The sequence below is a fragment of the Crotalus tigris genome, unplaced genomic scaffold, assembly GCF_016545835.1.
Source record: "Crotalus tigris isolate CLP2741 ecotype Arizona unplaced genomic scaffold, ASM1654583v1 scf7180000019007.31208882:3723066, whole genome shotgun sequence".
Lineage (NCBI taxonomy): Eukaryota > Metazoa > Chordata > Lepidosauria > Squamata > Viperidae > Crotalus > Crotalus tigris.
In genome coordinates, this window is record NW_024097321.1 from 266,774 (window position 1) to 288,937 (window position 22,164).

Sequence of the window (22,164 nt, forward strand, 5' to 3'; positions counted from 1 at the left end):
TTCCAATTATAAATACAGTTGGAAACAGTGAATCCACTCAATTTGGATAAATAAGATCAAGATAGATACTTTTAGAATGCTCTTCTTCATTGACTTCTGAATAAACTATGTCAAGGATATCAATTACCTCAGAGATTTTCCAATAAATCAGTCTCAATGGGAAATCAACCTATTTGAGCTGTTTGCAGTTGAACGAAAGGAAGGTTTCAAATCTGAAATGAGGAAATTATCTCCAAAAACAGATTCAGAATCAGCATCTTAAAATCAACATCTAGGCTCAGTGATTTATATTCATCAAAAGACACAGGGCATTTGAAAGATTGTTCAAGTCAGGAAAACACATACTATGTATGTAAGATACATACATTGTAAATAGCCCCAAAAGGCATAGTGACTCAAAGCTATACAGTACAAGCAAGTAGAAACAAGCAGTCACAAGTTTGTTTCAGTTGCCATCAACTTGGGTGTATGATTGGTAGGATTGTCCTCACTAGACCTCAGTGCTCAGTTTCCATCTTCCTTTCACATCTAGACACTCTGATGATTCCTAGAAATTACAGTATGTCTTTTATAATTCTTTCCAATTTTTGACAAATGCTTCAGGATGCATCAACACTGTCCTTCTCTGGACAGTGTACTAGAATTTCCTAAAACTTTTTTTCCCAGACCTAAGAAGAAGCCTGTTGAGGATTAACGTAAAGAATAACAGTAAGAATAGCTGTAGAATTGGAGAAAGCCAGTTTGATCTAGTGGTTAAAGTGCTGGATTAGAACCTGGGAGATTGTGAATTTTAGTTCTGCCTTTGGCATAAAAGCCAGCTGGGTGACTGTGCCAGTCTCTTTCTATGTCCTAAAAAGATTAGATTAGATTAGATTAGATTAGAATAGAATCGAATAGAATAGAGCTGGAAGGGACCTTGGAGGTCTTCTAGTCCAGCCCCCCGCTCAAGCAGGAGAACCTATACCATTACAGACAGGTGAATGTCTAGTCTTCTCTTAAAAATCTCCAGTGATGGAGTGCCCACGATTTCTGAGGGTAAGCTGTTCCCTTGGTTGATTGTCCTCACTGTCAGGAAGTTTCTCCTTAATTCGAGGTTGCTTCTCTCTTTGATCAGTTTCCAACCTTTGTTTCTCGTCCTTCCATCTGGTGCTTTGGTGAACAACCTGGCTCCCTCTGCCTTGTGGCAGCCCCTCAGATACTGGAACACTGCTATCATGTCTCCCCTATTTCTTCTTTTCTTTAGACTAGCCAAACCCAAGTCCTGTAGCCGTTCTTCGTATGTTACTGGTGAACTATTTACTAAGAAAACTGCAGGAACTTGTCCCTATAGTCGTCAGGAGTCAGAGTTGACTTGATAGATCATAACAACAACAACCAAAATGCCGCTATATTAAATTGTAAGAAAGGTAGTGTAAATCCATTGCTTAGAAAGAGTATAATTCAGTGAGAAAGCCTCAGGTTCAGTCCCTGGTCTTTCCACTTATAAAGCATCAAGTAATAAAATATTGAGTAATAAGTGGCAGATCAAGCTGAGCTAGCTGAATTAATACTTACTGAACTAAACTGACAGTGTTGCACCTTTGTGAGCAACTAGGTTGAGCATAAATACAACGAGAAAGAGAAACTTTTGTTTTTAGCCTACATTTAAAGTCCTAGAAAATCTGGCTGAGCTACAAGTGAAACTACAATCAACCCTGATAGCAGGAGCAATCTAAGAACCCTTATATCAGGGAAGCAAATGGCTAGAAAGAAGGGGGGGGGGGGGAAACCACCACTCTGGCACTCTGAAGGAAATAAGGAATTTGCTGCAATCACAGAGGCAAGATGACTGATAATTTATTTGTCTTACTAATAATCAGGCCATACCTTTCATTTTGACAAGAGGCAGAGCTACAGTATCTATAATTTTCTTCACATCAAAGCTCAGGCCATTTTTTTTTCAGCATCCATGGTTGCCAACCCTTTGATTAGTTGTTTGACATACTATACATTTCACAAAACAACCTGTCTTTGTGAAGGGCAAGATCTTTTTGAATGACAGGGCACCTGCTTTTCTTCAAAACATTTTGTTTCATAAAATGGTCATTGCCAATAACTACACACTTGACATTTCAAAATAATCATAATTAATTTCTGGACTGAAAATGCTATCTTTAGGACTGGGACAAATTTTTCAGTCTGCTTTCCGGGTTAGTTTTCTTTTTCTGTCACTGTCTGTGTTATAGTAAAGACTAGGGAGAGAGAAGAGCAAGGTGAAAGGAGATCAGGTCTAGATCCAATGAAACTTAGACAAAGGAGGGCTGTGTAGCTCTCTTCCCATCATTAAGGAAGTGGATGGCCAGTATTCCAGGAGACTGAAGAAAACTGAGGAAGGAGCAAAGTTGAACTTCAGAGTTTTAAAAAGATACAAAAGATATGGAGTTGTAGGTGCAAAAGCATGCATGCAGACCTAGGTATATGGAAAGCATATAGACCAGACATGTCAAACACAAGGCCTGGGGGCCGGATGCGGCCCACGAAGTGGTTTCATGTGGCCCACAAAGCCATCCTGGAAACAGTGAGGGAATGGCCCCCGCTGCCTTGGTCCTGGCCCAGGCCAGTCGGGAGCCAATGTACAATTTTGTGGTGGCCATCTATGCTGAAAAGCATTCAGTCTTAGCTCCACAAGGCCGTCTGGAAACAGCGAGGAACCAGCCCCTGCTGTGTCGGCCCCACCCCTGGGTGCATGCTGGGGAGGTGTCACCCTTTGTGAGGAATGAAGAAATGGACCACGTCTTGGCACTTGGCCCAGTCCCATCCCCTTTGCCAGAGACCCTCAGATCTGTCCCACTCCTGCCCAGGCCCCCACAGGCACCCTTGACACGAATGATGTAGAGCTGGCCATGCCCACCCAGTAGGCCACACCCACTCCATCCACGCCCACCCAGTAGGCTACACCCACCCTGGCCACACCCACCCAGCCCCCCAAGGGCAACCACATTGCTGATGCAGCCCTAATGAAATTGAGTTTGACACCCCTGATATAGACTGAGGGGCCTGATCCAACCACGCCTGACCAAGCCAGGAAGACTGGTTAGGAAAAGTAAAGAAAGAGGCTAGCTTAGTTAAGAAGAGTCAGTTTAAAAAAAAAATACAGGAAGATTACTCAAGAGAAAGGGGGCAAAGCTTTAAAGTGACAGAAAGATTACTCATCAATCAGACAGCTCAGGAAGATAAAATGGAAGATAGTAAACAAAGCATTCTGGATTGACATAAATGTTACTTGTAAGAGATAAAATGTACAATGTATCCTGCCTGCCACTGTGTGCCCTGTTTGTGTGTCTGCCTGTTGTTTGGGTTCAAGCAAGGTAAGATTGTCAAGCAAGTTCCACCAACAAAAAGGTATCCTTGAGAAACATTAGTGTGTGGATTGAGATTAAACCAGACAGCATGGATTATGGCCAGAGAAGAACAGTTACAAGAGGTATCAAACTAAGCCAAGAAGAAGGGAGAAAAAAATCTGCTTATAGATCTGTATGTTTATAGCTTCTGATTTCATAGATTTATCCTACAGTTCTGAATTTTTGTCAAGGTACTCTCTATGTTTCCTGGATGGCTAATGCAAATGATGATGGAAAGAAACCCTCTAAATTAGAAATCCTAACTTGTGTAGAATGATGGGAGCATGCTTGGAGTCAAATAAGCTGTGCTTGTGCTTGTGATCTACGGGCCACCTTGTGCCAAAAGCTACCAGCTATCAACAGTAGGAAATTGTAGATGACCAGGCTGAATTCAAGGGAAGGGTCAAATGCATCGAAGTCATGAGCCCTGGGTGCTCGCAAGAGATCTACGTCCAATCCACCTTAAATGTCTGTCTTATCTCCCACTCATTTTCCTTGACTGTTAGTTGGTCAGATTCTTGGAGAGAGCTTAAGCTTGCAATAAATCTTTATACTCATTTGAACTTTCCCCTGCGCTTGACAGAAATGCTGCATATCACATTGCTGTGGCTAAGGTAGTAAGCTAGTTTACTTCTTTCTCCATCTTACTGAAAAACATTTTGCTTACTGTATAGGTCAGTAAGTATAGACTCATCTAGAGTGACTCCAGTGTAAAAACCCAAAACTAGGTTGAATGCAGTGATGACGATTTGCATAGAAAATATATGTGCTAAAACAAAAATTGGTAGAATCAAGAATGGCTATGAGATAAAAGAATGAGGATAGAATAATAGTCCGAAAGAAGTATAAGTAGTCTTTTACCCCTTATCTCTTGACTACCACTTCTCTTTTTTGCACTTTGTATAATATTGCTTATTTCCAAAAGGTAATGGTGTGATAGATTATGTGTACAGTTTTTTCCTGTTTAATTTGCTACTGTTTTGTATAGGCTGAGCCAATTTTAACATTCACCACAGAAATGTAATATCTCCAAGTTTGATATAACTGATATTTTAAAAACAGTTGACATTTTACTGCCAAATTTAACTGTTGGAAATATTTAGCGTTAAATTTTCCTGATTTTGATATCCGCATGAAAGAACAGTGATATGCAAACACACCTGTCTATACAATTTCTCTCTTTTTTCAATCTTTTTTCAATGCAAATTTAGCTTGGTGACAATTTCATGGGACAATTGTCCTCATTTCAATTAAACAAAATAGGGGAGATAACTGGGTCCAATCAGCTATCATTCCTTGTCTTGTCCATTTCTTTAATGCAGTGTTTCTCAACCATGGCAATTTTAACATGTCTGGACTTCACCTCCCAGAATTCCCTGGCCAGCAGGGCTAGCTGGGGAATTCTGGGTGTTGAAGTCCACACATCTTAAAAGTTGCTAAGGTTGAGAAACACTGCTCTGCTGTGTTCACTTTCATTGATTCCAAAATAATACATTTTGCTTTTATTTAAAATCAAGCTTCATGATCATCTGCATGCCAGGCAGGCAAGGATGTCAATTTGGGTGCATATCTGTTTACGTACTTGACAAAAGTTATGTGCTGTGGATAAGTAATAACTGATTTCTGTTGTGAAACGTGGTCCACACTCCAGTATGGAGCTCTCATTTACCTATTTGCACTACATTCTTTTCAGTGGCATGTACATTCCAAGCAGAACTCTGCCTCAATTCAACATTCTAACACTAAAGACCACAGAAATTCACTTCCTCTCCTCTCTGAAATTCATCCTTGTGCAAATAGTTCTCACAGCTTTTCCCAAACAAATTTGGAGGGGGAGTGGAATCCATGAAGCAAGGAAAGTGGAAGAGAGTTTGAGGGGAGGTAAAGTTTTTTTTGGGGGGGGGGGAGGAGACATTGTTCCCCCCTTCTTTGCCTAGCCATAGCTTAGGAATCTGAAAACACTAGGTCCCAGGTCTTCATGACTTAATTATCATCTGCAGAAAGGTCAGTTGATAATCACAAGAAGAAGAAAATGGTCCTCTGTGAATTAGGGTGATGCTAACTTTGTAGAAGATTAGAACTAGAACCCATTCCCCCGATAATACAAATCATGAGCTGCAACCTTCTTCTTGTCCACAAACACCAAAGAGTGCAGCTGACTCTAAAGAAATGGAAAATGATCTGATACATAAGACAAGAAAAGAAAACAACAATGAATAATTGGCATTTTTGACCACATCTATGTGCTTATATGCACTCTACTGACATGAAGGAATGTAGTTGCTGAATTATTTTCCCCTACTTCAAAAGATGTCTGGTTTTGAATAATATGTTTCAAGATAATTTTACAAGCATATATTGCTTTCTGTTTGTAAGGTAGCACAATTAATTCTATTAATATTGAAGAATGCAACGAAATTCTCATTAAAGGATTTATATCCAAGTTTGGATTATGTTTAAACATAACATTAATCTAGCATGTTAGAAGTAAACCATCTAAAAACACACTAGCAAATGCTAAAAATATTTGCATTTTCCAAGCATTCTTAAAATACTTAAAGGTAAACTTAAATATACTGTATTAGGAATAAACTGAGCTTTATTTCCTAGCTATAGGTGACTAAAGCTATAGAATTCTCACTTTTACTTCATGGAATTAAGAAAAATATTTCAGTAAACATTACAAATTTTAAAGGAAAAAAGTGAGGGAGAGAGGTTGGGAAGGCAGGAAGACAGGCAGGCAGGCAGGCAGGCAGGAAGGTTGTTTCCAGAATAGAGATTCCCAAATTCCAATTTTGATTTTGTTACTGTGGTTTGATTTTTGTTTCCAAATACAGTTACGTTGGAAATTTACTTTTGTATCTGTGGGTTTCAAAATAAATATTAACTTTTCTGTCTCTCTTTGAAAGTCAGGATATAGCGATGTGCCAGGGATGCTGAATGCTCACAACAATTATTTTTCCATTATCTAGAGGTAGAAGCAAGTTTATTAAAAAATGAAACTCAGAGACCTGTATTAGCATATATTCATATTCTATGTAGGTCTGTAAGATTGGGCAATTTAGTCTACAAAAATTAGCATATCATTTTAAAAACATCTCCCCCAGGAAAGTTAAGACTGAAAAAGCAAACATAAATTATACAAGTCATTCTTTGGGCTACTAAAAACATTGGACATTGTTTCTTACTGGAATTTAGGTTACTTTAAATATTCTCCCTAAGCAACAGACAACTTGCAACATAATACCAAATCCCAGGGGATATCTAATAATATACAAACTTGATTATTAATAGATTTCCCAGCATTTTTTCTATATGAACTGAAATTCAGTTCAGCGAAATTCAATGCTCAGTACAAGTGCAGTCTTTAGAAAACGTTCAGAGGACAAATGAAAGATAGGCTTTCAATGTACCACATTATTAATTCCTGTGTGTGTGTGTGTGTGTGTGTGTGTGTGTGTCTGTCTGTCTGTCTGTCTGTCTGTCTCTCTCTCTCTCTCTCTCTCTCACACACACACCTCTACAGTATTTATCAACCAACTATCTATCAACTATTATAAAAAAGAATTGTCATTGAAACAGGGTTGATCCATAATTAGATGAACAGAATGCTTTTCATATTTTGATCTCCTACAAAAACTCTATAGTGGTACCTAACAAGACTAGTCTGGCCCATTGCAAGAATGGACAATATACAACAGAATATGGCCAAAGAAACTTAACAAAACATTGGGGAAAGATGGTAGATTACTAGGTGTAAAAACTGTGAAATTAAATGGAATAATTATATTGCATAATACTACAGGAGATTCATTTTTAAAATATAAAGTGTCTATTTGCCCCAGTATCTTTAAAATAAGATGTAAATAGGTCTCACTCAGTGCTATGAATTATAGCATTTACTGCAATTCTATCTTGCCATTATTCCATATTCAGACTTAATTGAGAACGTTCTCAAACAGACTGAATGGTTGGGCTATGCACAGAATATAAAAGAGGTGGTTTGTAAGGCACTTCAGGGTGAAAAAAACATTTCTTGTTGAAGCATTAAAACAGACATGTCCTTTGCAAGACTCAGCAGCTGCTTTGAAAGCCGTCCGCAGTGCCTCTACATGGGTGTGCATGCAGAGACACTACGAAACAGCTTTTGAAACAAACATGCAACTATTCTCTTCCTTCTAAGAGAGGGGCATTATTTGCAGTAACATGCTTTGCACAGCATCTTTGCTCAGCTTTACTGAACAGAAACAGAAAGTTAATAAGTCAGGCAACATGTGCAGATCACAGCTTCTGGTCTTCTTTCCAGTCCTTTAATAATAGCTTGGTTCTAGGACATTTGATGTGGAGGATAGAGGAGGCTTTGGATGGAGGAATTAGTATCATTTTATTGTGCTGCCCAAGTGCCTTTCCCATTGGAATGCATGGGGGGAGATATTTCTGGATTTGTTTTTTCCTCTGTTACCCCCATTTTAAAACTTGAATTGTTCTTTCCCATTTTTCCACCTTATGCTACATTTGTTAAGTTTTTAGAATGTTTTTGTGTTGACAGAGATCTGATTCCCCCCACCCCACACCTTTACATAATTTCATTCCAACATTCTGTTGGCTTGGAAAGAATAAACAACGTGAGGAAAGCAGGCACAATACAGCTGCTGGAATTCTTCCCAGTTGCTTTATCAGCAGCAATAGCCAAAGCAAGGATCTTATTTGGAACAAAGTGATGTGTTGGGTCTGTTATTGCTTTCCCCTTGTGCTGTGCACATGTTTTTGAGTGAAGTGGGAAGCACAGAGTGGGCTGCAGGTGCTTTGCTCTGAGTCACATGACCAGGAGGGAAAAGAGAGGTTAGCTTAGAATGTATGTCTTCGATATTCTGAACTGTTGTCCAATTGTCTATCCCATTGTTGTGAACAATAAACTTAACAGAACAGAAGGAGAAAAATACACATTCTGCACATTCTGCACTGAGTTGTGAAAGGTGAAAAGTTAATCTCTAGAAAGGCTGCTTAATACAAGGGATACTAATAAAGGAGAATATTTGTAGCTCAGGGTTGATATGAGGGGTCCTTGGTGCTCTCTGAGCTTGCTTGTTTTCTTGCAGATGTTTCATTACCTAGTTTAGGTATTAACATCAAGCTGATGTTACCTAGTTTGGGTAATGAAACATCTGTAACAAAACAAGCAAGCTCTGAGAGCACCAAGGACCCCAAAAGGGATACTTCCTGTTTGTGCACTGGGTGTGATTAGATGACTGCTTCCTGCTGAATAATCTGGATATTTCCTATGAGCAGGTTAGTCCTGGAGTCAACAAAAAAGTATGCCAACACACATTGCACTGACCTCCTGGCTGAGCCTTATTATGCCTTACCAATGAGGCCTGTCAAGGATGACATTCTTGAAGTTTTTATTTTTTTATTAAATTTATATGCCACCCACCTTACTATTACAGAGACTCTGGGTGGCTTATAGCATAATCAAAGAATAATACAAAACAATTAAAAATTAAGAAAGATTAACTCATGACTAAAACACAAGAGGACAGGCAAAGTTGGAATGGAGACGGGCAGTTTTAATGTGGGACTGCCTGAGGACAGGGATGCTAGATTTCCCTACTTCCCTACTTCCCTCCGCTCTCAAACACCTACAGATAGAAAAAACAAACACCAATCATTTCTAGAATTTATGTACAGTAAAGCGTTGGGGAACTCTGAGTATTTTTTGGCACATTCTATGGTTAGGCAGGTGGGTCCCTTCCCTTCCCTTTCTTTTCCTTCCCTCCCTATTCTCATAGGACTACCAATCTCCTGAGATTAAAATCCAAACAAAAATGCCCCCTTTTCCTCTTGCTTAATCATCAGAATCAATTCTAATTCTTTATGTCAGAAAGTAATAATTCACAAGGATCTGTTATCACCTTCTCAGTAGCAAATTTTATTAAAAGAAAAAATTAGCAACATCTCCTTGGATGCAAGTCTCATGGTTTTGTAAAGGATTGATGCCAAATGTTGCAAGTTTTAAGTTGAGAGAACCTTTTCTCTTTAGGAAAATGTTTTACCCTCCTCCCCAGCCCCATTGTCCCTCTGTTTTTCCCTTAATTCTCTGCTTCATATCTCTACCATGCAAATAACTTTGCAGTGGAAAGCCTACTCAGCTAAGATAGAGATTGTGTCAGTCTTCTGTTCTATCCCATGTTTCTCTTACACTTCACCAATCAAATTAACCTTTTGCTTTTTTGGTACGTTGATTTCCTAGGAGATCAATAGTCTTTGTCACGTCCACCTCTATATGTATCCGTCTGTCTGTCCATCCATCCTTGCTAGCAGGTTTACTAACCTAGGATTCTAGGGGGTTTTTTTTTGCACCTGAAAACAAAATGGTCACAAAAGGCAAATGGTCAGTGACTAAACAGACAGCAGACTAAAGCATCGAATGAGATATGGAGCAGATCCCAGTCCAACTGTGTCATTGACCATATCATCAGCGAAGCATCATAAACTGTCAAATTGCAAGGTCCCAATCAGGAGGAAAGGAACAAAAACAGTTTAGAAAACTTTAGTCTGCTTCTGCAGTGATTTGAAGAGGAGATGGGGGATGTGTCACTTAAATCAGTTACCAACATGCCTCTGTATTAATGTAAACAGGATAAAAAGATGAGCCCACAGATGGGAAGTGGAATATAAGTAGGTCTCAGTTCACTGAACCAGCAAACAAGGAGAGCTAATAGCAGTTTGCTTGGGATGAATCCCTAGCAATTTTCCCCATCAGGTCAATAATCAAATAGCTGACTAACACAAGATCCTGAGAAAGTACAATGAGAAGAAAAACATATTTTTTTTGTTGGTAGCATCCTAAAAAGAAAAAATGAATGGATAGACATCTACACCTGTGTCCTGCAATGCTCAAAGTAGGTTTGCCATTGCAGCCCTTCACATAAATATAAAATGACTGGAACAGTGAGAGGACCACACTTCAGTTAATCAGAAACGGTGACATATTCAACAAAAGGAGTTTCAACAAGAGAAAGGGAAGCGACCCTCCATAAGGAAGATAGATAGAGACTCAGCTGAACAATATTATCTGAAAGACTGTCTCTTCCCAATTACATCGACCCAACCCACCACAGCAGGGAGGCAGGGAATGTTGCAGATCCCTTCCCCTAAGGTGGTATATCAGGTGGGACTCAGAAGAAGGGCCTTCTCCATAGTGGCTCCTTCCCTTTGGAAAGCATTCCTGCAGAGATTAGACTGGCCCCCACTTTGATAAAACTTCTGCTAGGCTCCATTTTGCCAATGGGCCTGGGGAACCTCGAATGGGATGGAGCCCCATCAAGTGGCTTGACTTCTTGTTGTCGCCAGGGGGTGGTGGTGGGGTATTGTTTTTACTCTTTTTATATTGTGATTTTTTTTATTATTTGAAAGCCACCTAGAATCACTGAAAGTGAGTAGGTGGCCACATAAGATTTGTAAATAAATAAATAACCACCAAACATAGGAGGTATAGAAGTTATTCTGCGTTGTTAGAACTCAGAGACAGATTTTGCAGATCAAACTGGCTTTGAGTGTTCAGAGAATAGGCATGCAGAATAGAAAGACAGATGGCAGAAACCTAGGGAATCCCAGAGAGAATGATACTGTGCCCCAGTGTTTTTCAACCATGCGAACTTTAAAATGGCTGGACTTCAACTCTGAATTGAAGTCCACCCATCTTCAGACTGCTCAAGTTGAGAAACACTGCTGTATCCCGTAAGACAATTAAAAAGGAACCATGGTTGTTGGTGATTCATTACTAGGAGGAATTAAAGCAAACATATATCAACTGAACCCATCAATTCAGAAGATGAGTTGTCTACAAGAGCAAGGATCAAGGACACAACAGAACAGCTTTCAAGGCTTACCAAATCTGTTGCCAATTGTCCATTCCTACTGATACACGGGGGAACAAATTACACATCAAAGAATGGTGATAACTGTAAATCACAGATTGAACATTTCACAAGGAAGCTCCAGGTCCCAGGGCTTAGCAAGTATGCTGGTACATCCTTCCAGTCTATGGATTAAGATCAAAAAGGAAACAAATATTGCCAGTGAGTGAGTCTCTATGCAGATTGTGTTCCTGGGAAGCATTCAAATATAGTAAGATATAACTAGATTTTAATACTAGATTTTATTTTTAATGTTATTTAGGCAAGATAATGGTTTATTGTAAAAGAAACTAAATTTGGATACTTTGTAATACTCACAATCCTTGTTTTAAACACATATCCCCCTCAGCAGTTGTTGATTATTCATAGTTGCAATTATGAAAATGAAGTATTTTTAAACATGTAGCCAAAACGTAACAGCTAAGATTGAAATTTTGGGAGTGGAAGCACTGAACGTTCAGTAAATGTGTTACAAAAGAATTTTGTGAGACAGAGACAAGACAATGAAAAGAAACGGAATAGGTGGGCTAAACATGCAATTAGAGAGAAAACGATCATTATAAAAGTATGAATAATATCTATTCAGTAATGTGGATATAGGGATGGTGTCCAAATTTATTTTCCTGGCACCGAAGTAAGTACATTTATTGAAAAGAGTTATGACATCACCGAATACAGAAAGGGTCAGGGTTGCTGGCAGTGCGATCACTGATCTGCAGTTTACTCCTGAGACAGCCAGGGCAATCTATGCATGTGGCCCTCAGTCTAATTTATGAAGGTCAGGGAATCCCACATTGAGAGAAAAAAAAATACATAGGGTTGAGATTCCAAAAAAAAGACTGAGCTAAAGGAAAGAGGAAGGAAGCTGTCTGAAGGCAATGAAAGGAAGGAAAAATGGAGAGGATGGGATTCAAAGAAGAAGGAGTAATGGAAAAAAAGAAAGCCACCTGCAAATCATCCATCCAGACATGTTGAAAGTACTGGCTAATATTTATGTAAATTGAAAACTGACATATCAGATTGGAAAAGCTGAGGTATTTAATTCTGTTGGAGGGTTGTACCCTAATGATGTGCAGGATGATAGCCTAAGATACCCACCATCAATTCCTATTGGCTCTCCACATGGCACCTTTATGATTCCAAAGGAAAAGAAAATACTATGGCAGGAGGAACCTATCAGCAGATATGTATATAATGTGGTGACAAGCTGTTTTGAAAGGATAGTTATGAATTATCAAGTAATTATTAAGAGATGTCCAAGAAGGAACTGTCCCATTCTGGGTTTGCTCGTTATTTTCATTGATGATTTGAACTCGGGGCTAAAGGAATGTGCTCATCAAATTAATACACCCAATAAATATGAAGGGTTGCCTATATTTCTGATCTTAGAATTGGGTTCATAATTATCCCACAAAAAGGAGGGAGGGAAGGAAGGATGAATTTTCAGTCACATCAGTTCCAAACTTTCACAATAAAAATAGTCGCTTTAATTTTTAAACCTTTTTGTCTCTTTGCAAGGATCCTTGCCCTTTGATCATTCCCTCTCCCTTACAGTATATGTGTGGTGGGTTCAGTTAAGCTTATCAACCCTACAGAGATGTCCACTGTGACCCAAACAAATGTGTTCTTCTACATCCCAATATAAAGCTGCTATTTATGTGGCTATTGAATATCTACCAAATACTGTGTATATGAACTGCTCTGAGCATTCTACAGTTATATAATGCCAAGTATGAATACAAGGATTTGAAACCACTTACAAAATGGGTAATCAAAATCATGTTAAACAGAAGCTTTGAAATATCATGCATTCTTTCTCTGCAAGCAATTCTCATCTCATACAGAATTCTATTATTTCTGCCTGAAATTATCCTGTTACTGAAATGAAGTCAAACAACTGATTTCTCCCCCCCTCCCAAGGGACTATATAACATGAAAACTAAATGAATGGAACTAAATATACCACTTTGCAAATGGTAATTAGTGGAGAACAGTACTATGCAGTGAACGAAGGAGGTCAGCATCCATCCAATGTCTGCAGTGTGAAGCCTTTATAATCTTTGTTCAAAGAAAAATGTGCACTAGATGAACAGCTCCTGAGTTTGAAAGGCATTATTGCTGTAAAATCTCTCAGTCCTGATTTTTTCATTCACTCTGAATTCTTTTGTCAATTTCATCCTGATTGTATCAATAAATCTAAATGCAGTCTATATCTTAGGTTGATGCTAAGGAAAATCTGTTCCAGCATAGAAGCAATGGATGGAGATTAATCAAGGAGAGAACCAACCTAGAACTAAGGAGAAATTTCCTGACAGAACAATTAATCTATGGGACAACTTGCCTCCAGAATTGTGGGTGTTCCAACAATGGAAATTTTTAAGAAGAAACTGGACAACCATTTGTCTGGAATGTTATCCTGCTTAAGCAGGGGACTGGACTAGAAGACCTCCAAAGACCCTTCCAACTCTGTTATTCTATTACTTTACAGTATGTCTGAGGTTTTGGATTTCCCATTGAAAGGTGCAGAAGATTGTTTTAAGGATAGCATCCTAACTTGGGTTTGTAATTTTTGAGTTAAACCAAGCCATCATTTGGTTGCCTCAGCAAGATACTGCCTTTGTCTACTGTATACTACATATAAAAGCAATTTGATTGGCAGCTGAATACTTGCTAGAACTAAGTAGTCCAGTTTAGGAAGACCAGACTAAGTTATGCAATATATTCAGCTAAGGGGAACAATTAAAAAGGCTATGACATATGCTCCCCGGCAGGAGATGATTTGTATATTTTCCTTTGTGATATGGATCTGAGCATTAATACATCCGAACAAATGCATAAAGACCTTGAAAGATATAACACTCTGGTGAACCGTATTAAGAACTTCTAAGTGCAGGTTTCCAGCCCATTATTATATAATTCCAAGAGAAAATACAGCAAAAAAAAGAGGAATTAAAGAGGAATGATTAAAAACAATATATATTGCAGGACCATATTGCTATGATATTTTTTTAAATCCATTTTTTTAGTGTAAATAGCTTGATCGTTTAAAACGATCCCTTTTTAACCACTGAATGTGTGTTTAATATCAGCTTCGACAGTTTTCAAGAACATATAAGTATATAAGAAGCCCACATAATGCCTGAACAGCACTTTGCAGCAGGTGATATTTTATGTTGCAATCCAAACCAAAAAGATCATGGATGTAGCCAGAATGACCTTGCTAGTAGCCAGAATGGAAGAGGCATGTCCACACTCACATTCAACAGAAATTGGTAGGTAGTCAGAGATTTTGAAGATTGTAGGCCCACCCAGAATTGTGTTGGGAAAGACAGAGAGCAGTATTTTAAAATTGGATAGAGCTAAGAAATAAGAGTGGGCTGAAAGGAGACAAAGACTGCATCACGAGAATGTGTCCTCTAAAAATGTTAAAGGACCATTTCTAAACTGTGATTCGGGACATCTAAATGTCTTTGTAGCACAATGCATAACGATTGAAAAAGAAAAGAAAAAAAATAACATTTTCCATTTAATTAGCTGAAAAACATAAAAAGGCTGGGCAAGGCCTATTTATTCCATTAGTCTCTTTCCCATTAAGGCCAACCAGTGACAGAGGGAAACCTACAAACAGGACATGGCTGCAGTAGCACCCTTCTCATTAAGTCCTTCAGCCACTGACATTGATTCTGAGAAAGAGTACGTATCCTGACCAGGAGCTGCTAATTGTCATGTAGGCTTGGAAACATGCTTCTGTTTCACTTCCTAGAAAATATTAATGGTTTTCAAGTTCAGGGCAAAAAAACATCCTTGTTACTAGCTTTTCGTTCTTGACAATCTCCTATTTTTACCATTTAACTCAAATAGATAGCAAAAAGAAGACATAAACCAAGTCTAAGTGCAATATCCTTAGCTTGGCAGGTCACAGCCTGGAAAGGCCTGCTTTAAGTCAAACATAACACGAAAAGGCAGGTAAGTGTGCACCATTTTTCTCCTAGGAATTGAGAAAAGTGGAAAAAGGAGGCTAATGCACTCCACAGAAGGTGCAGCTGCAATTTCATACTGATGATCATTATTTGGACAATGACAGGTCCATAGAACCAGACAATTGCATGTAAAACCGTATTTTTCTTTTATGATTTCCATAATATATATATACATATATATAAAAATCATTTGTAATGTAAACTTTGGCGCCATTTCAATAAAAGCAAATTTCTCCAACCTGCATCCATTTTGTATTTATTTGGGATGTTTTGTGATGGTTTCCCCTATGTTAATGAGTAGCCACATATAAAAATGCTCTTCTCATTAAAAAAAAAAGGCTGAAATGTTGAATTCAGCGTTTAGCACAAATGTTTGTGCTAGTGTAATAGAACCCAGCCAATTCTGTCTGGGCTGAGAAGCTTACCTTTAGAGCAGGGGTCTCCAACCTTGGCAACTTTAAGACTTGTGGACTTCAACTCCGAGAGTTCCTCAGCCAGCAAAGCTTTAGGGAACCTCAGAGTTGTAAAATAACCGAAGGCAAACACTTTTGTACTGCTGCCAAGGAAACTACCTTCATGAAGGTATCAGGATATATATTTAACCTGAAGAGGCTTAACTTACTTTTTGGCAAAGTGCAAACAAAATTAGAAACCACAAATCGTAGCATTCAGTCTTTTCCCACTGTTCTTATTGATGTTGCCTGTGTGGCACGGACAAGAGGCTTGGATGATTCATTAGAAATGTCCAGAATCTTAATGTATGCATCACTGATATCATTCAACAAAGCCTAGATTCTGCTAAACAGGCATAAGATAGCTTGATAGTATGAGAAAGATACAGATTCAACTGGAAACAATGGCTGAGCCTCCTTCCTATAAAATTTTATTATGGGACTCCACTTATCAGCTCTCTGGCCAAACTAACATCTAAATTGTTGATTTTTCTTGCATTTGACGTCACTATGCTTGTCCTCGAACATGGACATCCTCAGGCTCCTGCTGCTTTTCTCAAAACAATGAAAGTGTCACACTATCAACTGCAAATTCTGCCCATTTTGGGCACACCTTCAACATTTCAGTTTATGTACAAAAGAGACGTGCTCACATCACAATTAAGCAATTCTGTTTTAATTAAGACTGACCTGTCTGACACCCTCTCTTCTGAGGATGCCATTGTCCCAAGTTCACAGGCATATTTGCAGAGTTGATGCCATTAACTTGGACTCAGCCAAAAGGTGTGTCAAGGGATTATCTATCACGTAGGTAAAGTGAATCCTTCTACTAAGATGACCATCAAATGAATAGGATGTTCTGCTAGCAACAAGTCAAATCACACATCGTTGTGAACAAATGCATCAACCTAGAACATGCTTAGCTAATAATGTTTTGCGTTGGAAGTGTAAAGGTTCAAATCATTTCACCCAATGTGCAGTACAAAGTTCTTAACCTGAACCAAGAGTATAGACTCAAGTTATGCTTAATGACAATATAAACTCTCTATAAACTGTTTATTGTGAAGTGAGGTATAGTATGCAGACAAAATTGGAGATCAGCTTCAAATTTTCATTGGTTCCAAGACAAACATCATGCTACAGAGGGCTGATGAACAACTAGGGGTGGGTTATCAAAGGTTATCTGCCTTTGTGACATCTCATGTGAAGCCAAAAGACACGGACCTCAGATTCTTCCTAATCACTGACAATCAGCCACTGCTACTTAATCAGCATGATTCACATTGCCATGGATCTCATACACATGATACACATAGGACACCCCAAAGGCAGAATACAAAGAGGATTTAATTCAGGTGTAAGACTGGGTTGCTTTCCAGGAAAATATTACAACCACAGATGTAATACAGAAATGTATACAGGAAAATTCCTTTTGCTATCATGGAAAAAAACATAGAAGTGTATGGAGTGACAAGGTGTCTAGCATGGATAAACAGTATGTGATTCTTGGATGTATCTAGCCCCAAAAGATTTCAACAAAGCATTCAAAGGAGAAAAGTTCCCCATACTAGCGGAAAGAATATCAGAGGCACCAACCCCCTCCCCCATATCTTCACCATTTCAGATGAGAAAGGTTATTATTAATAAATATCCCTAGATGCAACGTGAATATAGCTGTGCACACTGAACTCTCCATTGGGGCAGCATAGTTTAATTACATTATCTTTTGTCATCGAATCAACCAGTGAAATATTCTAAGAAAAGAACCATGAATGTTTTGAAAATATTGAGGAATTGCACATGATGATCTGTCTGATAATGGCTGCTTCTACAAAGCAGAGCATGATGACCTTTTAAAGAAGATGATGGAGAGTCCTCCGGCAATGGTTGTTTCAATAAAGACAAAACATGGTTTATCATCAATGAAGTGAGCTACACGGGGCATATCATCACTAAAGTAATGTGAAATCGAGAAAGAACTAGGTGGAAACCATAATCAAGATGATAACCAGCACTGAAGACAAAAAGATATGCAGCCCAATCAGGGTGTCGAGTGATAGTAAACCTCAAAGATATGAATCATGAATCCTATTTATCCCAAATAGAACTCATTTAGGAAGAAACAAGTTATTCAAGAAAAGATTTGGCTGCTGCTATGGCTACATCTGAGAGTTCAGCATAATCCTTAGAAAACGTCAGATGTGAGACTCATTTTCCCCACTATTATCCAAGTCTCAAGAGGAACTGCTACATGTGTCCACTGTGGCGAGCAATGGTCTTGAAAAGATGAGTTTATACAATTACCTAACAAGTGTAAAGACTATGATATGAGTCAACTGTAAAGGCTGAGCTTCACTAAGAGTCAAGTATTAGTAACTACCTACTCTGCACTGATAATAGTTTTGAAGTCAAGAAAAACAGATACACTTTAGAACCTGAAAAAGACAGATGTGATGTTTGTTACTGCACCTTTAAGAAATGGGCTGTAATAATTTCCTATAGTTCTTTTCCCTGTTGAGTTTTTTTTTAAAAAATTTCCTACACCCATTTAAAGAAGTTTCTGGTTTGAGAATCTGCTGGCCAATGCCCCAACAGAAAATAAGAACACTTTTTTTTCGGAGAAAACATGACATCCTATGAGGAAATCGTGCACACATATATTTCATCTTCTCTATTTTATACATGTTTCAAGAACACTAATGCTCTGCCTTCCTAATCTCTTTTAGGGAGAGCACTTTTATATAGCAGAATTATGTAATTATATAGCATAATTATGCAGTAGAAATTCCTTCCACAGAAGCAGTTAAAGAGAACCATTGTAGTGTCGTGGGTAAGGATTAGGATTGTGGTTTAGTTCACCTCAGCTACACAAACCCACTTGGTGAGTTTGAATAGTCATCCTCTTTCAGCCTAACCTACCTCACACAATTATGTGGCAAAAATGGAGGAAGGAGTGCTATGGCTGTGCTTTGAGCAACAGTTGCTAAACTTGTGGGAGATATCCCTAAAAAAATGTAGTAGTACCCAGAGATACCAGGTATCAGAAAACATCCTTTGTAGGTAGCAGTGCTTAGATAAAAGCTCTCTTTATTGATTACACTCAAAGTAGAATATATATATTCTAGGAAGAGTATTAGTACAAAGGGTCAATAGCAACTTGCTTATAATGTTTTAAATTTAAGAGTCCCAGTCAACGGCCTGATTGGGAATTAAATGGAAGTATTGGATTTTTCCAACTAAGAGCAAATGTATTGAGCAAGACAGGCAAAGCTAATATTTTTATGTCTAACGCTTTCCTTTGTGGCATTGTCTATGTTTAAAAGAAGCATTAGGTTCTGCCACTATACTTCTCATTTTTGAGATGGGAATTACAGGAAAAATAATGACACTTCTATAGTAAACCTAATAAAATTATAGCTCAGGAGATTGTATGACTTTTAGCAAAAAGTGGAATGGGATAAAACCTAACTTTGTCAGGGATCTAATTGATTGGTGTTTCAAATGTAAAATTCGCCTTTTGGAGATTGTTGAGTGTCATCTATGTGTATCATAAACAGGTCTGATTCATACAGGGACAATGTGAGAACTTCCACATACTTCACATAGCTTCAAATATATATATATATTTTATTTTAATAAATATTTTACCTACTACCTTTCAACAAAATTTCCTAAGTAGTTAAAAGTGACACATCAGACAGGGATGAGAAACACAAAATGTGGAACCTAGGAAGATCTTGAGAATGAGTCAAGCTGAAGAGACTGCCAAATTGAGGAACAGTTGTGTGAAGCTTTGCTATCTCGACACATGAATAGAACATTTCTGATCATACTCTGATCAAATTCTATTACCCATTGAAATGTATTCATACTTTTCGCTCATATAAAACACAATTTGTTTGAGAACCCTTCCGTGAATGCTTAAATCTTAGCTAATCTGTTTTTTTTTTCTAAAAGGATTACAAAGGAATCTATTTTTCTAACTCCAACCTAAAACTGCAATCCTTTGGACATCCATCTGGAAATAACTCTGTGTGGCTCATTTGAATAAATATGCAAGAGAAGGAAGACAGGAAGCAGAAGGCAAATTTCAGACAACACAAAATGAAATGAAATAACCACATTGATATTAATTTCCCAATAAATTCCAAGTTACTATTTCTGAGTAAACTATCTACCAGAACACATGGTAGAATATTATTACGGTGATTATTTACATTTATAGACTGCTGAATCCCTAAGGACTCTCAATAAGAGAAAATAACTCTGCCTGAGGTGGGCACTTGCTGGTCCTAAGCCCAGATAAAGGAGGATTAGGCACAGGGCTAGCAACCCTGTCCTGTAAAAACCTGATTTGCTATGGAAACAGAAAGCAGAAACCAAAAACAACACCAAAATTGGGGTATCAACATTGACCCATCCTTGATGACGGTTCTGAAGGGCTTCATGTTAGTGCCAAAACTACCACAAGAATAAGAAAAGATTCATATGGGGGAAAAACACCATCCAGGTAAAAGTCCACAAATTAATGAATACCACAAATAAGATTAAATTAATCAAATCAAACTATAACCAATCTATGATGAATCAAGGCTCAAATGCTTTCTGTTTATAGGAATATCTATTAAAATAAATGAAAAATTCAGAACAGGTTGGAGACTTGCTAGGGTAGTATATGTGCCTCTATGAAAACTAGAATAACAAGAATCATTATTAGAAAGTAAGCTTTCATGATGCACATTTACAAATATATTGTAATTGAAGACTTAATAGGCTTTTGGGGGAAACACCCATATAAGTCTGAATATGATCCTTAATGTATGCATTTAAAATAGTATCATAACTGCAACCCTGGAACAATCTGTAACACAACATGTTATAATGAAACTATACATAAAAGGCCCATGTAGTAGCTTTTGATTCCGTTTCTTAAAAGTTAGTTTGAAAGAAAATATTTTGAGCCACCCATCTGTCTAAACCTGCTGGAGATTATAGCAATCTGAAACTACAGAAGGAATAACAGGAGCAGAGTAGATAGTTACAAATAGAATAGAGTGTGTTGATTCATCAGACTTTGCTAACTTTGGAAGGAAAGATGGAGATTCTGAAAGGAAAAAGCTGTCCATCAAAGATCAGGCCCTTTCTCCCTTTCTTTGCATTTCGACACCAGCAGTTTGGTCAGCAATAAACTGCTAAAACAATCTGTGAAGTAGCCAAAATTTCAGTTGCCATTTCCAATGGGTGGAAAGGGTGGAGGCAGATTTTGACTCAACCTCCCTAGATCCCTTCTGTTGCTCTTGCCTAATCAGAAACAAGCATCCTGTTGGTTGTCTATCTCTATAGCAGCTACTACCCCCCCGCCACCCCCCCCCCGTCCAGGGGTGTGTGTGATAGTGATATCTCTGGGTCCCTAAGTGGACCCAAGTCTTTCCTCCAATTTCATGAGTTCTTAGAAGAGCAGTCAGGGAGAAGGAGCTAAATAGGTTGCAGCCAAGCAGAAGAAACTCCAGTGAACTGGAAAGAGCAGGAAATGGGGTTTTTTTTTTTTTTGGCCTGACCCTAGGAAAAGCTCTGCACCCCACCACCTCAGTCACAAGTTGTGTGCATGTATGTATTATCCGTGAGTGCAGTTATCCTCTTCACATCAAAGCTGCTACTCTAGAATCTATTTCTTTTCCTTTCCTTCTTATCAGTTCTATGATGTTTGTAGGAATAGTTTAAGAAAAGTATGCCAATTCCTTATAGAGAATGGTTGAAAGGAGAATGGGGGAGATAAAATTTGAAAGGAAGAAAGTAGGAGAGGAGAGGAGAGGAGAAGATTCTATAGATTCCAAAGAGATGGAGGAAGGCAAAGCAAGTTCCAGCATTGTATTATCTCCTGGTAAGAAAAGGGGGAAATGTCTCTTTTTATATCTCCAAAGGACGTTTGTACTTCTACGGAGCTTTCTCCTCTCTCTTGCCTTCTCACCTTTCTTTCCCCCAACCTTCCCTTTCCCAAGGTCCTCTTTTAGCGCCTCCAACGTTTCCCGTCTCTTCTGCCTTCCTGCCTCGGCCAGGTTCAAATCCTTCGCTCCAGCCCCTCAGCATCGTCCCGCCGGCAGCACCGAGCGTGAGGAGGGCAGGTCCAGGGAAGCCACCACGCCGAGCCTCTCCCTTCTCTCCTTCCCTCCCACCCCTTTCTGCATCACTGGAGAGAAACAACATTTCCCCACCACAGTCTCTCTCTCTCTCTCTCTCTCTCTCTCTCTCTCTCTCTCTCTCTCTCTCTCTCACACACACACACACACACACGCACACAGCGACCACACTGGCGCGTGCGCGCGCACTCCTCTCTCTTTCTCTCTCACTCACTCACAGACTCATACACACACACACACACACACACACACACAAAAACACACACACCGAGGCACCCAAGAAACCCAGACGCGCA

General features: G+C 38.7%; 1 protein-coding gene across 4 annotated transcripts in view; it reads right to left on the reverse strand.

Annotated features, from left to right (window-relative positions):
• The window catches only part of RGS17 (regulator of G protein signaling 17), a 62,928-nt gene that overhangs the window by 40,401 nt on the left and 363 nt on the right, over positions 1-22,164 (reverse strand). For 2 of the 4 annotated variants that reach the window (XM_039358282.1, XM_039358281.1), the window contains exon 1: positions 21,700-21,824. The exons of the other annotated variants lie outside the window; for them this stretch is intronic. In XM_039358282.1, coding sequence (XP_039214216.1) covers positions 21,700-21,818 — 119 coding nt within the window. In that variant the 5' untranslated portion in view covers positions 21,819-21,824. Of the gene's footprint in view, positions 1-21,699; positions 21,825-22,164 lie in introns of those variants that run through there. 4 annotated transcript variants of the gene reach the window in all.